Source organism: Bos taurus, chromosome 5, assembly GCF_002263795.3.
Source record: "Bos taurus isolate L1 Dominette 01449 registration number 42190680 breed Hereford chromosome 5, ARS-UCD2.0, whole genome shotgun sequence".
NCBI lineage: Eukaryota > Metazoa > Chordata > Mammalia > Artiodactyla > Bovidae > Bos > Bos taurus.
This window is the reverse complement of record NC_037332.1, coordinates 37,044,517-37,062,314: the sequence shown is the minus strand read 5'-3', so window position 1 is coordinate 37,062,314 and position 17,798 is coordinate 37,044,517. Positions and strand designations below refer to the sequence as shown.

At 36.4% G+C, this 17,798-nt stretch overlaps 1 protein-coding gene across 3 annotated transcripts in view; it reads right to left on the bottom strand.

Annotated features, from left to right (window-relative positions):
• ADAMTS20 (ADAM metallopeptidase with thrombospondin type 1 motif 20) overlaps positions 1–17,798 on the bottom strand; it is a 216,210-nt gene that overhangs the window by 58,841 nt on the left and 139,571 nt on the right. For all 3 annotated transcript variants that reach the window (XM_024991940.1, NM_001206093.2, XM_024991941.2), the window contains one exon: positions 2,210–2,377. In XM_024991940.1, coding sequence (XP_024847708.1) covers positions 2,210–2,377 — 168 coding nt within the window. The remainder of the gene's footprint in view (positions 1–2,209; positions 2,378–17,798) is intronic.

The following is a 17,798-nucleotide window of genomic DNA, read 5'->3' as shown; positions in this document are numbered from 1 at the left end:
CAGCGAAAGAGTCCTGGGGATCACCAGGGCTACTGCTGGCCAAAAGGGGAGTCTCTCCCACTCCCATCCCCCAGCATCTCCCACCTGACGTCAGAATTGAAAGGTTTCTGCCACGTGCGGGGTGCAGGGCCTTTGGAAGGTTTGTCTCTCCAGTGGAAAGCTGCTTTGTCGTTACCCTGCCACATCTTGGTCCAGATAAAATAAAGCCTACCCCTACTTTAAGCAAAACCACAACGTGAAAAATGTATAAATTAACAGATGGCAGGTCCTTTTTTTTTTTGCAACTGAATTATAGAATTCAAAGTAAGAAGTATGTAGCTCCGTACTAAGCTGGGCACTTAGTGAACAAGATATCCATTGTATCTAAGATTTTGAGGCCTGTGATAATGCTAAAGAAATAGGCATGGTTAGATAAGTGTTGTAAAGAGTCTGCCTGCCAATGCAGGAGACACAGGAGACATGGGCTCAATCCCTGGATTGGGACAATCCCCTGGAGGAGGAAATGGCAGCCCAGGCCAGTATTTTTGCCTGAAAACACCCATGGACAGAGGAGCCTGGCGGGCTACAGTCCATGGGGTTGCAAAGAGTCAGACACAACTGAGCACGCACTCACAAAGACTTTAAACTAAGTCATAGAAGAATTAAGACTTCTTCCAGAGCTCATACTATATGTAAGTAAATAATGGCAAAAATGTATGTTACGAGGTCACCTGGAAACAGATGATGATGAACTAGACTGGGGTGATTGCCATGGAGACGCAAGAGTGACGCTGATGGAAGAATTGAGAGAAGCTAGGGGAGCTACAGTCCACGGGGTCGCAAAGAGTTGGACGCAACTGAGCGACTTCACTCACTCACTCACTCAGGGAATAACTATGGGGTCACGGAAAACAGGATGACCCAGGGTTTCTTTCTTGAACGACTTAGTGGGTAGCAGTGGCATTCACAGATTAATGTGAAATCTTTTAAACCATGGTCTCTGCTAAACCATGAAAAATAATTTCATTTACTGTGTGTGCATGCTCAGTCACTTCAGTCATGTCCGACTCTTTGTGACCCCATGGACTGTAGCCCACCAGACTCCTCTATCCATGGATTTTCCAGGCAAGAATACTGGAGTGGGTTGCCATGCCCTCCTCCAGGGCAATCTTCCCAACTCAGGGATCAAACCCATGTCTCTTGAGTCTCCTGCATTGACAGGTAGATTCTTTTCCAGTAGCACCACCTGGGAAGCCCCAGTCTCAAGGAGTGAAGGATAAAATTTAGGGGCCCAGTGGAACCAACTCCCAGCTCCTGTCTGAGTCCCTGTCTTCCTAATGTAGCTCCTACATCAGACAAAGACAAGAAAGTTCCATCAGCAGAAGATGGGTTTCTTTTCCCCACGGCAGGACTAGCTCTTTTAAGAGATGGATACATACCCTGAGATACGGCGGCAAGCAGCCAGGTAGCTTTGCTGAAAGCTTAGCCCCACTGAAATCAAGCTTCAGGAAATTATTCTGGTTAACATTTCTGGCCTCATTTATGTTTTTCTCCTCTTTACTATTACCCACACTGGTCTTTGCTGAATAACCACATTCAAATACATGCCTTTCCAAGTTTAGATTTGGAGTTTACCTCTCTGAGTGTGCCAAAGCAAGTATCCATCAGCCTGCTTCTACAACCTGACATTCTTAGCCCTGTTCTCATCTCAGTATAAGCTTTGTTTTTGCTGAGTCTTTCCAAGTGTGTCCACTCTGGCCTTAGACCAGCCAGGCTCCCTGGATCTGTCATGTCCCTAACTCTTAAACCATCTCCAATTATGATCCATCTGGAACTTACCAGTCCCTTTTCCAAGTTGCTACCTCAGTGCAAATCCAAGACTTTAGTGCCGTAACAAGGCAGTTACTAAATACCTCAACATATGTATTTTACGGTTAGACCACCTGGAATAATGTTATAATCATTGGTAGCCTCCCTAGTATTCAGTAACAGAATTTCTTGTAAAGTTTATAGCCCCCAAAATAATCAAGACTAATTTGTTATTAAACTATGAACTTAGCAAACGTGTTAACACTGTATAGTATCAATTCAGAGCATAGTGTGAAAAAAAATGTGTAATAGAATAAAACACATTTAGTGGGTTTCAAGGTTATTGAAAGCATGCAGAATGAATTAAGATTTTCTTTTTAAATCCAAAAATACATATATAACCATAAAACACCTTACATACCTCCTTCCATCTGTTGGCTTTCCATGAAGGGCATTGGACAGACCTACAAGCTTTATGCGTTCGAGGTTTCTGTAGATGACTGCAATATTTTTCTTCTAATTTCCCGTGGAATTGGTCAATGCAAAGCACCTCACGGTATTTTAAACCTTTACCACAGGAAGCTGAGCACTGGAAGATAAATATGAATGCACTTGATTCATTTTACCTTGACTGATTTATCTATAAGAAGCAGGAAATGAAACAATCAAAACATCATTGCTTTGATATTTTTATCAAATTATACTTTGATATTTCTAAGGAGAGAATTTAAAATTTGCCAGTCTGCCCTAGACCATAAATCAATGTTGGTATCATAAGGTAACCATTTATATTATAAAAAGTATTGATTAACTACCATACACTAAGCACTCTTCTGGCACATAAATGCTTTAGCTTTTTTAAGATTAAAGACTATCTGCAACTAACTACCGTTACCACACATATTCTAATAAAAAACTTGCTTTCAATTTTGTACGGTCATGTCCTACTCTATTTTTAACCCTATATGTCTTGCCACAGTGCAAACTATGTTTTGAATGTTAAAAAAAAAAAAAAAAAAACTCTCAAGGTAGGAAAATATGAGAAAGCAGAAAATTTTTTTTCAATACATTAATTTATTTGGCAGCATTGGGTCTCTATTGTGGCACGTGGGATCTTTCATTGCAGTGCACAGACTCTAGTTACAGCACACGACTATCCAGTTATGGCAAGAGGGGTTAGTTGTTTCATAGCGTGCGGATCTTAGTTCCACGAACAGGGATTGAACCTGCATCTGCTGTATTGGAAGGCAGATTCTTAACCACCGGACCACCAGGGAAATCCTCCAAATTTATTTTTTTTAAGCATGATTCAATTGAGGTTTTTTTTTTTTTTAATCAATCTGGCAATGGTATCATTCCAACACAAACCCTCCAAAATATTTTGCAGAAAACTAACTAAAATCTCTGTAAATATACAGGTTAAATAATTTGGCTTCTGTTTTCAACCAGTTACCATTTTATGAGTGAAGTCATTGCAGAGGAGAAGAGCTGGGGCTCTAGCACTAAATACCAGCTCTGCCACTTACTAGCTGGGTGATGTTAGACATATTTCACCCCCTGTTGAAGCCTCGGTTTCTTCATTATAAAGATGATAATTTCACCAATATTACTGGTTTATTATGAAGATTAACATGAGATAAAGTGTATGGACTGTCTGGCCCTGTTACACATGGTGCATCCTCAGTGAGTATTAGCTTCTCCTACCATTTTCCTTCATAAACTCTCAGGATGTTGATAATTTTCAGCATGATATATGCACCAGGGAAGAGTTAAGCTAAGAAGACATGGATTCCAGATAACTCCTGTCATTCTCCTGGAATGGCTGGTCACATATGGTTTCATTTGAAAACATATACTGAGTTCTGAGAACATTAGATAATATATTATGCATTTTATGTATGAGTTCAAAGACTGCATATCTAATATAGACTACATATTGCCTAAATATTTTAAATTAAAAAATGAATAGTTTGAGGATAATTTACCTTTATTAGATTGCAATGGTATATCCCATTTGAATAGGCAATTAATTGAACTTGTTGCCTTGATTATTAAGACTTATTACCATATCTGAGATGTTCTCTTTCCCTTAACACCTACACCCTTACATGTGACTTAAAACATATTTAATTCTGTGTGAATTGCTAATGGATCTTCATAAATTGTATTGTGTTCATTCCTTCTTGCTACTGATCTTCTCTTTCAGATCTACCTTTCTGTATGATGTACTTCCCCTGGCTGTTTATCTTAGGTACTTCCCTGCCTGCTTCTTGACTTCAGTGTTTATTTTTTTTCAAAGAATATAACATATTTTATACTTTAGTATAAAGTATACTAAACTTTTAAAAATCACATACTGTTGAATAGCAAGCATATATTATCAGGGAGTATACATGCATGTTCACACACAGAAGAATGCTTTTACCAGCAAGGACCTACTACATAGTACAGAGAACTACACTCAAAATTCTGTATTAACCTATAAGGGAAAAGAATATGAAAACTAATAGATATACATGTATATATAACTGAATCACTGTGCTTTACACCTGAAACAAACACAGCATTGTAAATCAACTATATTTCAATTAAAAATATATTAAGCTGTATTTTAAAACACACACACACAGACACACAAAGAAAGTTTTTCTTCTCAGGTTCATATAATTTTTTCTAACTTTTCAATTGTGACCTTTTGAACAAAAGAGCATTCATTACTCTCCCTGAATGTCCCTTTTAAACAGTAATCATTTGTGAATATTCATGATATGAATGCAGCAATACTTATGGAAGATGGGAAAACACTTATTATTTTATTCTTTCTGTGAATATTATCACGTTTCTACCATACCAAAAGTAGCATATAAGTATAGATTCATTAAACAACTTTTGCCTTTGATTTATCCTCAAAGTGCTTGTAATCCAAATGACACATATCACCTATTAAATGAATAATGTCAGTTCAGTTCAGTTCAGTTCAGTCACTCAGTCGTGTCTGACTCTTTGCGACCCCATGAATTGCAGCACGCCAAGCCTCCCTGTCCATTACCAACTCCCAGAGTTCACTCGAACTCACGTCCATCGAGTCAGTGATGCCATCCAGCCATCTCATCCTCTGTCGTCCCCTTCTCCTCCTGCCCTCAATCCCTCCCAGCAACAGAGTCTTTTCCAATGAGTCAACTCTTCGCATGAGGTGGCCAATGTACTGGACATCACCAGATGGTCAACACTGAAATCAGACTGATTATATTCTTTGCAGCCAAAGATGGAGAAGCTCTGTACAGTCAGCAAAAACAAGACCAGGAGCTGACTGTGGCTCAGATCGTGAACTCCTTATTGCCAAATTCAGACTTAAATTGAAGAAAGTAGGGAAAACAACTAGACCATTCAGGTATGACGTAAATCAAATCCCTTATGATTATACAGTGGAAGTGAGAAATAGAAATAGATATAAGGGACTAGATCTGATAGAGTGCCTGATGAACTATGGAATGAGGTTCATGACATTGTACAGGAGACAGGGATCAAGACCATCCCCATGGAAAGAAATGCAAAAAAAGCAAAATGGCTGTGTGGGGATGCCTTACAAATAGCTGTGAAAAGAAGAGAAGCGAAAAGCAAAGGAGAAAAGGAAAGATATAAGCATCCGAATGCAGAGTTCCAAAGAATAGCAAGAAGAGATAAGAAAGCCTTCCTCAGCAATCAATGCAAAGAAATAGAGGAAAACAACAGAATGGGAAACACTAGAGATCTCTTCAAGAAAATTAGAGATACCAAGGGAACATTTCATGCAAAGATGGGCTCGATAAAGGACAGAAATGGTATGGACCTAACAGAAGCAGAAGATATTAAGAAGAGATGGCAAGAATACACAGAAGAACTGTTCAAAAAAGATTTTCACAACCAAGATAATCACGATGGTGTGACCACTGACCTAGAGCCAGACATCCTGGAATGTGAAGTCAAGTGCGCCTTAGAAAGTATCACTACAAACAAAGCTGGTAGAGGTGATTGAATTCCAATTGAGCTATTTCAAATCCTAAAAGATGATGCTGTGAAAGTGCTGCACTCAATATGTCAGCAAATTTGGAAAACTCAGCAGTGGCCACAGGACTGGAAAAGGTCAGTTTTCATTCCAATCCCAAAGAAATGCAATGCCAAAGAATGCTCAAACTACCGCACAATTACACTCATCTCACATGCTAGTAAACTAACGCTCAAAATTCTCCAAGCCAGGCTTCAGCAATACGTGAACCGTGAACTTCCAGATGTTCAAGCTGGTTTTAGAAAAGGCAGAGGAACCAGAGATCAAATTGCCAACATCCGCTAGATCATCGAAAAAGCAAGAGAGTTCCAGAAAAACATCTATTTCTGCTTTATTGATTATGCCAAAGCCTTTGACTGTGTGGATCACAATAAACTGTGGAAAATTCTGAAAGAGATGGGAATACCAGACCACCTGACCTGCCTCTTGAGAACTTTGTATGCAGGTCTGGAAGCAACAGTTAGAACTGGACATGGAACAACAGATTGGTTCCAAATAGGAAAAGGAGTACGTCAAGGCTGTATATTGTCACCCTGCTTATTTAATTTATATGCAGAGTACATCATGAGAAACGCTGGACTGGAAGAAACACAAGCTGGAATCAAGATTGCCGGGAGAAATATCAATAACCTCAGATATGCAGATGACACCACCCTTATTGCAGAAAGTGAAGAGGAACTAAAAAGCCTCTTGATGAAAGTGAAAGTGGAGAGTGAAAAAGTTGGCTTTAAGCTCAACATTCAGAAAACGAAGATCATGGCATCATTAGATGGGACAAAAACTAAGATCATGGTCCCATTTTTCATGGGAAATAGATGGGGAATAATGCCAGAGTACGTCTTAAATAATATTACTCCATAAAGATCAGAATAAAAATATAAGACAGTAAAAAAAAATTAAAATAATACAATAAAATTTATGATTAAATTAAGACAATCATGAAAAATAGCCATTTCTTTATGGGATATTTGGTAAGCACTCAGGAAGATGTGATACTTAAACTCAGTCTTGAAGATGTAGGTTTGTTGATGGACAAAGGTGGATGGTCTTATATATTTGTTTGTTGTGTCTTATCTAGACATTGCCGTTGTGTCTCTGTTTTTCAGCATTCTCATAATTTTTTTATCAGTGCCAAGAATCCAAGAATCTCACAGTAAACATGCAGTAAATTGTTGATGTTTTTTATAAGAATGACCAATTCACTTAACGAAACTATGTAACATAAGAGGAGACATTCAGCCAAAGGTACTACTTTAGAATGAACAATACATTTTCTCTATAAGCAACATCTTTGTATGGAATGTAAACTGTGACACTATAGTTCACTGCTAAAGTGAAGACTGGCTTCTCCTCATGTAACTCAAAGTCTCCTTTGATTCTTTCTCTTCTTTGTTATTCTAATCTGTAACCAAGACTATGGTTAAACATAATTTTAAGCATATTGCTTTTTTTCTTTGCTTAAGAACTGACAATGCATCATTATTGTCTTTAATGGTGAACCAAACTTACACTCTTCTTTGCTTTCTTGATCCACCAAATTTCAGTCAACATCCCTTTCCAATGTCGTATTCTGTTTCTTTTCAACACACAACCTTTGCTCTAATTAGGCATAATATGATTACTTTCCCTTTAAGGTGACATCTTCACTCACCGCAATGCCTGATTGGTATTATTTCCTTTTACCTGGACTACTCACTTGCCCTGGTGTTTCTAAATAGTCTTTATCTTTAAAGCTTAAAGTCAACTCTATGGACACATATCATTCACTTGTCTGAACTCTTCTGTCTCACTCTGCTTTTAGCATTTCATCATTTTCTATTTTTGTCTCATCCTTTGTCTACCCAAAGTTCTAGAAGTCAAGGACCTTTTAGATCATCCAGGTGACCCACAACTGGTAGGTACAATAAATATCAGCTGATTAATTGATGGTGATCCTGGGTGCAAGCAGTCCTAATTTGTTTTTATTAAACTCTAAAATAATTTATTAAAACAACTTATATTTCCATGAAATATATTCACTGGTATTAAACTCAAGGTGCTCTAAGAAAGATAGACAAAAAATATAAAATCAAAGAATTGCTAAGTAAATTATGCTTCAATAACACTTTTAAAGAACTCTTTCCCCAGGATCTGAAAAGGAATATTATTTTGTCATGTCTGATGAATTTCATGTGGGGATTTAAGTAAGAGAATATGTTATGCAAAGAGTCATGTTTTAGTTGGAATGAGGCAGTCACATTGTAAATAAGTAGTGAAATATTACTTTCCTTCTCTCAAACCACAATACATTCTGAGTTGTAAAGATCCTAAAAAATAGCTTATTTGGTAGAAAGATTCAACTTGGCCATTCTTTTCTCTGGGATCCCAGTAACTCTTTCCATTGCTTTTCTCTATTTTATGTCCCTGATACAATTTTATCTCCTTGAAGATATATTAACACTGTATAACTCATTTCCAGCATGCTTCTCAGAATTTTTTTCTTTAAAAATCACCTCTACACCTTTGACAGACAATCTCCTTCTGAGATTTTTCCATAAATACTGTAGAGGATTAGTTACAGGAAGTGGTGACATTAAATACAAGTAACCTGAATTGACTATTCTTATAAATTAGGTGAAGACACGTGCCTATTTAAGGAAAACAGAACATATGAAACAACTGTAGAATTTGCAAGCCCTAAAAATGCAATGGAATATCCAGAATTGTACAGGCTGGGTGGCACATTCAATCCCAAAATGGACAGTTGGAATTAATGAATCCATTTTCACATTATTAACTTTGGAGCAAAAGTCTAGTTTTTCAAGTGAAGTTGTATATAATTACAGAATAAGATTCCTTCTGATATTATAAATGTGGACTATTGCTCTTTTTGTTTACATATAAGGATACTATAGAAGAATAAATAGACAATTTGTGAGAAACTTGTTGATTAATTCTACAAACTTAAATTGCAAGACAAAATAAAATAAGGTAATGAAGTTTATCTAGCTCCAGTTCTAGGAAATGGGAAACCATGGGGGGGTGGTGTGTGCGAGAACATTAGACTTTCATAAATTTTAATGGTGATCTAGGTCTCTATCATCTCTGAAAGTACTGGGAAACATACTGATACTGGGTTAATTAGTTTGTATCCTAATTAAAAAAAAAAAATAGCCCTGAAAAGTAACTATTACACTGTACATTAGCCATATGTAAATTGCCTTTTATTGACAACAAACTGGGTGACTTTAGATAATTTTTTAAATCTCATTCAACCCCTATTTTTCACATGTAATATTAGTAAAAGAACAACTATTTCATATAAATGTCTGGGTAAAGGTAAGGAATAGAGGAGGAAATGGCAACCCACTCCATTATTCTTGCCTGCAAACTTTCACAGACAGAGGAGCCTGGCAGGCTACATACAGCCCATGGGGTCACAGGGAGTCAAACACAACTCAGCACATGTCATGACATGACACAAAGGTGAGGAGAAAGAGATTTTTTAAACAAGAGAAATGACCGGACTCAGAAAACTCTAAAGAATTTATAAAGCTATAGCAAAATGTAAAAATAAAATTAATAAAGAATCCTGCAAAATATAGTGTTGATTACATGAAGGACAACCTTGAAAATGTCTCTCATAATGTAAAAGAAAATGGGAAGATGACATAAAGAATATCATTTCCTGGAAAATGCTTTGCTCATCCCCATCCCTTTGTACATGTAATTTCCTCCAATCCTAACACCTTTCTTCCATTGCATCCCTACAAATTTTTCAATGCTAAATTTTAAATTACTTTCCCTTCCTCCTTTCCTGATATCAGAGCCCAGACTAGATTAGGTGTGGCTCTTACACAGCTTTTTTTCCTCAATACTCAGTTACCTGTTCCATGTCTCATTTACCTGCTAGACTATAAATTCTCCTGGGAACAGACCTACTGCAGGAAATCATGGAAAATGAAAAAGAACCCAGAATCACTTGTTTCTAATTAAATGTGTTATGAACTATTCTTCGTATCAAAGGAAGAAGTAATTCCTGTGTACCATGAACCATAGGCCTTCTAAAATAATAGCTATTTCACTGGTGGTACATAAGCTGACTTAGATGATACGTTTTAAATTTAATGCTTATTTTACATAGCAATGGTCACCCTCAATTTTAGCTAAGAAGTAGATTAAAAAAAAAAAAAGAACGTAAAGTTTGGCCTACTGAATAACAAGTGAAGTCAAAGTTAAGTGTAAGAATTAATTACTAATTATTTTAATTAAGTTTGACTAGAAGGAGCCTGGCAGACTACAGGCCATGGGGTTGCAAAGAGTTGGACAAGACAGAGTCACTAACATACAATTTATAAATACATTTAGAAGTGTATCTAGACTAGAAATTTGACTAGAAATGTTTATTTCAATGCTCCTGCATAGCGTTTTCTATGAACGAAGGAATATATTTTTGTTTCTATGTTCCTTATGTAAATTTTAGCTAAATAACTCTAAGGATAAGTATTAAAACTAACATATGATTCTAAATATTAGAAAATTATTATTATAAATACCTAATATTAGAAAAGAGCTCTAACATTAACAGCAAGTTCTACATTAAATATTTTTAATGACTATCAAGATAAGCAAACAATCAGCGAAAGTACAGATTTTAAAGAAAACCTCAGAAATTCATATAGATTCTTGGTTTTCCACTTAAAATTTCTAAATTAATTTGATATATAGCCTAAATAATTTCCAGTTTTCTAAACGGACTTCAGTCAGTAAATTTGGTGATGACCCCATTTTCAAAGTGAGCAGAGTTAGTCATTCATGGTCAATTCATCATAACTAGAAGTATCTTGTAATAATAAAAGTACAGCTTCCTTAACACTCTTATTCAATTGCTGATAAAGAAAATATTAAACTATTATCAAAATTTGATGGTACTATATAAACATTTTATTCAATATTACACTTTTTCACAAACCATTTCAGGGATGGTTAAAGTTACGACATTTGGTTTTTCAGCTATCAGAAATACCTTGACTTTAGTTTTACAAAAAATGATGTTATACAAAAAATGATTAACAAGCAAATGTAAAACTGAATATAAATAAGTTGAAAGTGAAAGTGTTAGTCACTTAGTCATGTCTGACTCTTTGCTACCACATGGACTGTAGTTCGCCAGGCTCCTCTGTCTATGACATTCTCCAGGTAAGAATATTGGAGTAGGTAGCCTTTCCCTACTGGGGGATCTCCCCCATCCAGGAATCGAACCCAGGTCTCCCACATTGCAGGCAGATTCTTTAACATCTGAGTCACAAGGGAAGCCCTATTAATCAATTTATCTTTGCTTTTCAAAATTTTTGGATTTTTCTGATTGTTTTTTGAAACTAATTCTTATGTCATTAGGCAATCTGATGAAGAAAAAAATTTTTACTTTATTTCTAGATATTGCATCATCTCTTTGTTTCATATACAGCAAGGTTCATAGTCATTAGTTGAAAAAGTAAAAGCTCACAACCAGATGACTGGATGTCATGTCTACCTGATTGCTTATGGTATGGCAGATATTAGCTAATTTCTTCAAACAACCAAGAAAAATCTGCTACCAAGTGACAAAGGGGTTCACACAGAGTCTGTTTTAGGAGAGCTAAACTCACAGAAATGCAATCATTCAATACACCTTCTTACTACAAACCCAAAATCCTTTCTATCAAGACAAGGGCAACTGAATGAGAAGCATCAATTTACCAGGAATAAAATGGAGTGATGTAGATTTAAACACAAACATATCATAGTAGCTAAAACATAATTGGGTATTTGAAATGTCTTTCTTGAAACACTTTAAGAGGATTAGTTGTGTTTTTTTTAGTCCTTGTGGAAACTCCAAAAGTATCAGTGGATTTCTCTGTAGGAATATGTATTATCTATCTTTGTTTTGTACTTTTCAAAACTAAACTATCATATACTTCTGTAGCAAAGCTAAATTTAAAATTTTTCTCATGGGATATATTTGATCATTATTTTTCTAGATAATTTTTTAGAATGACATTTTCATGATCATGTTAAATGTCTTTGTAACACGAATGAAACAAAAGATTTGTCTATGAAATGACATATTACAAAGGGAAATAATAGAGCTTCAGGTCAAACAGACCAGAAATTAGATATCCTGTTGAATAAAACACTATGTATGTTTCATTTTTCTTTCTGATTTTTAAGAATAAAGAAGCTAAACAACAAACAACAACAAAAACAAAAACAGGCCAAACCTAAACCCAGGAGCAGCATGGCTTTTGAAATTTCAGGAAGCCAATGATAACTATCTACCTAAGAGAAAAGCCCCACTACAGAAAAACTGTGGGCTTCCCAGGGGGCACTAGTGGTAAAAAAAACAACCCTGCTGCCAATGCAGAAGACACAAGAGATATGGATTTGATCCCTGTGGCAGGAAGATCCCCTAGAGGAGAGCATGGCAATGCAGTCCACCATTCCTGCCTGGAGAATCCTGTGGACAGAGGAGCCCGGGGTGCTACAGTCTATAGTGTCACACAGAGTGGAATACAACTGAAGCAACTTAGTGCTCATGCATGCACAGAAAAATATTAGATATGAATTTTGTACAACTACTTTGTAATTAAGAGCATTCCCTACAATGCTAGAATACTGTTTAAAATAGAGCTCCTAAATTATTAGAGAAGTAAAACATTAACATAGCAAGAAACAGCCAAAGTATAGTAGAGTATCTCTGTGTTTAAACAGAAGCACACACAAAAAAAAGTCAAAATATGCATATTAAATGAAGTGTCAACTCTATAAAATAGTACTGCTACTGTTCCTTTAATTCGATGCATATGTGCAGTAAGGAGCAAGATACTAAATCTATCAACAGGGACCCCATTCACAGTATTTCCTGAAAGATTATACTTAGAGTTTTAAAGTTTAATGGAGTCTGAAAATTTCCTTTTTAACCTGTTACAGACACCCTTTGACTATGTAGCTTTAACAACCCAAGACAGCATTTGGTTTTTAAAACATGTACTACTGAAATATTTCATTCAGTTGTACTGCATCTGATTATATATAAAATTTGAAAATTCAGACATCTAAAACATTTCAAGTCAGGTTTATCTGCAAAGATGTTTGAGTTTCAACTTAAAGGACAAAGAAACATATGCTTAATAATAAACATATCCAATAAATTTTCACTATATTTATATCATAAAATTAGAATATTTTAATTTCTATTTCATGTTCTAAAATTTTAGAGTATATATGTATATATTTATGAACAAACACAAAATACATTTACAATTCAAAACTAATCAATACAACATGATTATCTCATGCATAATTCATTTGGCTAATTCAATTGTAAGTAATGCTTAAAGATAATTTACTATAATATGGAAAAGTTTTGTGATTATTTTTTAATGTAAAACCCAAAGCAAAATTGCATTAACTCAAGCAAGTATTTTATACAGAAATTTTCACTTATCATACATTATTTTCCACACACAAACACTAGAAAATCAGAATGAAAAATCATCTCAGTAAATGATAACTAAAATATTCAATAATTGGATTCATTTTCTTCAAAAATAAGACCTGACAAACAATCATTACAAACCCAGAAACATAAGTTACTGAACTCAGGTTTATTGTGCTAGAAGTAACAGTAAAGTGAGAGTGAAGTCTCTCAGTCGTGTCTGACTCATTGAGACCCCGTGGACTGTAGCCCACCAGGCTCCTCCGTCCATGGGATTCTCAGTAAATGTATTTTTAATTCAAAACGTAAGCACTATTTGTAGCAAAAAATTGTCAAGAAAAATTTCTATTAATTTAAAACTTATAGTTTATTGTTTTAACTTTCTAATAGTATGGTTTGTGTGTATTACAAAGGAGTAATGCACATTTCAGACTCCTCTATAAAATCTGCTTAGCAAATGGAACTCATCGAAAGACTTCCTGTTCAGAGATTTTATCGACTCTCTGAGTAACACAAATCTTTACAATTATATGGCCACAAGACTGGTAAAGGTCAGTTTTCATTCCAATCCCTAAGAAAGGCAATGCCAACGAATGCTCAAACTACCACACAATTGCACTCATCTCATACGCTAGTAAAGTAATGCTCAAAATTCTCCAAGCCAGGCTTCAACGGTACGTGAACTGTGAAATTCCACATGTTCAAGCTGGATTTAGAAAAGGCAGAGGAACCAGAGATCGAATTGCCAACATCTGTTAGAACATCAAAAAAGAGTTCCAGAAAGACACCTATTTCTGCTTTATTGACTATGCCAAAGCCTTTGAGTGTGTGGATCACAAGAAACTGTGGAAAATTCTGAAAGAGATGGGAATACCAGACCACCTGATCTGCCTCTTGAGAAATCTGTATGCAGATCAGAAAGCAGCAGTTAGAACTGGACATGGAAGAACAGACTTGTTCCAAATCAGGAAAGGAGTACATCAAGGCTGTATATTGTCATCCTGCTTATTTAACTTATATGTGGAGTACAAGAGAAACACTGGACTGGATGAAGCACAAGCTGGAATCAAGATTGCCTGGAGAAATATCAATAACCTCAGATATGCAGATGACACCTCCCTTATGGCAGAAAGTGAAGAAGAACTAAAGAGCCTCTTGATGAAAGTGAAAGAGGAGAGTGAAAAAGTTGGCTTAAAGCTCAACATTCAGAAAACGAAGATCATGGCATCTGGTCCTATTACATCATGGCAAATAGATGGGGAACAGTGGCAGAGACTTTATTTTGGGGGGCTACAAAATCACTGTAGATGGTGATTGCAGCCATGAAATTAAAAGACACTGACTCTTTGGAAGAAAAGTTATGACCAACCTAGACAGCATATTAAAAAGCAGAGACATTACTTTGCCAACAAAGGTTCATCTAGTTCTTGCAGTAGTCATGTATGGATGTGAGAGCTGGACTATAAAGAAAGCTGAGTGCTGAAGAATTGATGCTTTTGAACTGTAGTGTTGACTCTTGAGAGTCCATTGGACTGCAAGGGGTTTCAACCTGTCAATCCTAAAGGAAATCAGTACTGAATATTCATTGGAAGGATTGATGCTGAAGCTGAAACTCCAATACTTTGGCCACCTGGTGTGAAGAACAGACTCATTGGAAAAGACCCTGATGCTGGGAAAGTTTGAAGGTGGGAAGAGAAGGGGACAACAGAGGATGAGATGGTTGGATGGCATCACCGATTCAATGGACATGAGTTTGAGTAAACTCCGGGAGTGGCTGATGGACAGGAAGGCCAGGTGTGCTGCAGTCCATGGGGTCACAAATAGTCAGACACTATTAAGTGACTGAATTGACTGAACTGAGGGAAAAAATATCATTGTCAATATGAGACTAATATGCTGCTACTGCTGCTAAGTTGCTTCAGTTGTGTCCAACTCTGTGCGACCCTAGAGACAGCAGCCCATCAGGCTCCCCTGTCCCTGGGATTCTCCAGGCAAGAACACTGGAGTGGGTTGCCATTTCCTTCTCCATGAGAGACTAATACAAATCTTGTCTAATTTTAACAATTTGTTATGGGTCATTATTGTGTATTTACTTTTTCTTGATGTTTTTATATAAATGACAACAACTGGGACATTACTTTTGTTAGATGGTATGGCACATTCCATGATGCAAACCCACTCCTATTTTATCCCCTGGGAGCTTACATTTAGAACCATGAGCATCTGCTTTCCTGAATGGAAAAAAACAGAAAACTATTCAGTGTGGGTGGGCCATAAAAAGTTAACGAAATCAGAAAAATAACTAACTGAAACCTTTAAAAATATATTGACTTTCAAGGCATTACTTACTATGGTAACATTTACAAAATTCTTAAAATCAAGTGCTAACAAAATAGCAGGATTTACCATTTCAAGTTTCTTCAAATGTTTTTGCACTAGCTGTGGGAATTAGCAGAAGTCAAGCCAAGAAATTTGCTTTCCAGTAGGGTTATAAGGGTCTGAAAAGGAATATGTACCGAGAACTCTCCGATGAGAAATAAAAAATGAGCTCTATGAAGGCTTTGATAAGGGAAAAGTCAAAGTTGAAATTAAAGGAATAATATCCACAGCACCTATTTATGTCTATTTGTCATATGCAATAAAACTTGTGAGAGTGTTATAGGGATTAATTATGAGTGATTTTAAGCTAATTTTAAAATCATCTTAATCAGATAAAAGTAAATTATTTATGTTAAAATTTAAGGTTGGGTTTTATAGTTTTTACCACTGTGGTGTGGAAAATAGAATAATAAAAAAGACATGAGATTAGAATCACAGACCTACACTTGAAACTCAACTGTCAGCTGTTGAACAGCCTTTGGCCAGATGCTTAACCTTTCTGGTCCTCAGTTTTCTCATCATAAAGCGGCAATAACAGCACCTCAGGGTGCTTGTGAGATTAAAGGTGATAATGAATGAATGAATCTAAAACAGTGCTTGACACAATACTCTAACGTCATATTAAACCTCTTTTCCCCTGTCTTTTTTCTTCCTTCACAGATCCTCAGAAAATATAAAATATGTCATGAAAATACAATCTATGGTGTAGGTTTCTCTGTTAAACACTCGAATGGAACAGGTGCATTGTTCAATGCTCTTACATTTAGAGATTATTCATAGGTGAGAGAAGGAGGGTAACCACTTCAAGTGAATTTCAGTAAGATCCTATCTTGTTTTTCCTGCAAAAAAAATTCTTTTTACCAAGATACTAAAAAACACATCAGACATACCTCAAGTTATTTCAGAGTGGAGAGAAAGAAAAGAAAATAGAATAGAAGGTGAATAGACATATGGTCAAAAAACCATAATCAATTTCAGTTAAAAATGGTGGAGCGACCATATGTATTCATTTACCCTCCCTGATCGATTTTCATTTTCAACCCACAATATCAAAGTATATAAAATAGATTTGGAAGATGCAAGAAGAGAAAAGAAGACCAGTGTGAAGCAAGACAACCTTGTACCAGCAGGACCAGTGAGTGGCTCAGTACCTGGATGCAACAAGGAAAGCTACAACTCCTCCACTCCTCCTTAGGCAGTGAGTGAAAATTGCTCAGTCCTGTCTGACTCTGCAACCCCATGCAGTCCATGGTATTCTCCACGCCAAAATACTGGAGTGGGTAACCTTTCCCTTCTCCAGGGGATCTTTCCAACTCAGGGATCGAACCAGGTCTCCCGCATTGCAGGCAGATTCTTTACCAGCTGAACCACAGGGGAAGCCCAAGAGTACTGGAATGGGTAGCCTATCCCTTTACCAGCGGATCTTCCGACCCATGATTCAAACTGGGGTCTCCTACATTGCAGGCGGATTCTTTACAAACTGAGCTATGAGGGTAGATTAGGGGTTTATTTTATAGAGAAGTTAAATGTGGGAGCCCCAGAACTGAGGATGCTGGAGGACGAACAAGGGAATTCTTCACATTGAATTCTTGACCCTTGGTCTCTTGGCACATAGTACTCTTGCTCACAGGCAAGGCATTCCAGGGTCCTTTGAGAAACGGAGACTCCAAGAGAAAAGATCTAAAATAGTGACTTACAGGGGGAATCACCCGCCACTAAACTCTATCCAAATGCAGTTTTATATCAATTCTCTATTGCCTAACTCTTAAGTAAGAATGAGCTGCAAAGGATTATCAACTTTAGGGGAAAAAAAAAAAATTCCTTAGGAAAACCAGAAAACCACTCCCACTCTTATCCTTAAAAAAATGGGTCCAAAGGATAAACAGACAATTAAGAGAGACTCTCCCCTCAAAAAACAGTTATTAATGTGAGGTAAACTAGATGTTATATGGACAAAAGAATAGACTAGTATGACCCCAAATAATGAGAAGGCAAGAAGAGACTTTGAATTAAACATATAATAACATTAATAATTCAAGAGATGGCTTAGACATTGACAAAGTTTCCCATTAAGTAAAACCAAATGATAGAGATAGACCATAAGATAATAAAAACAAAATTCAAAAACTC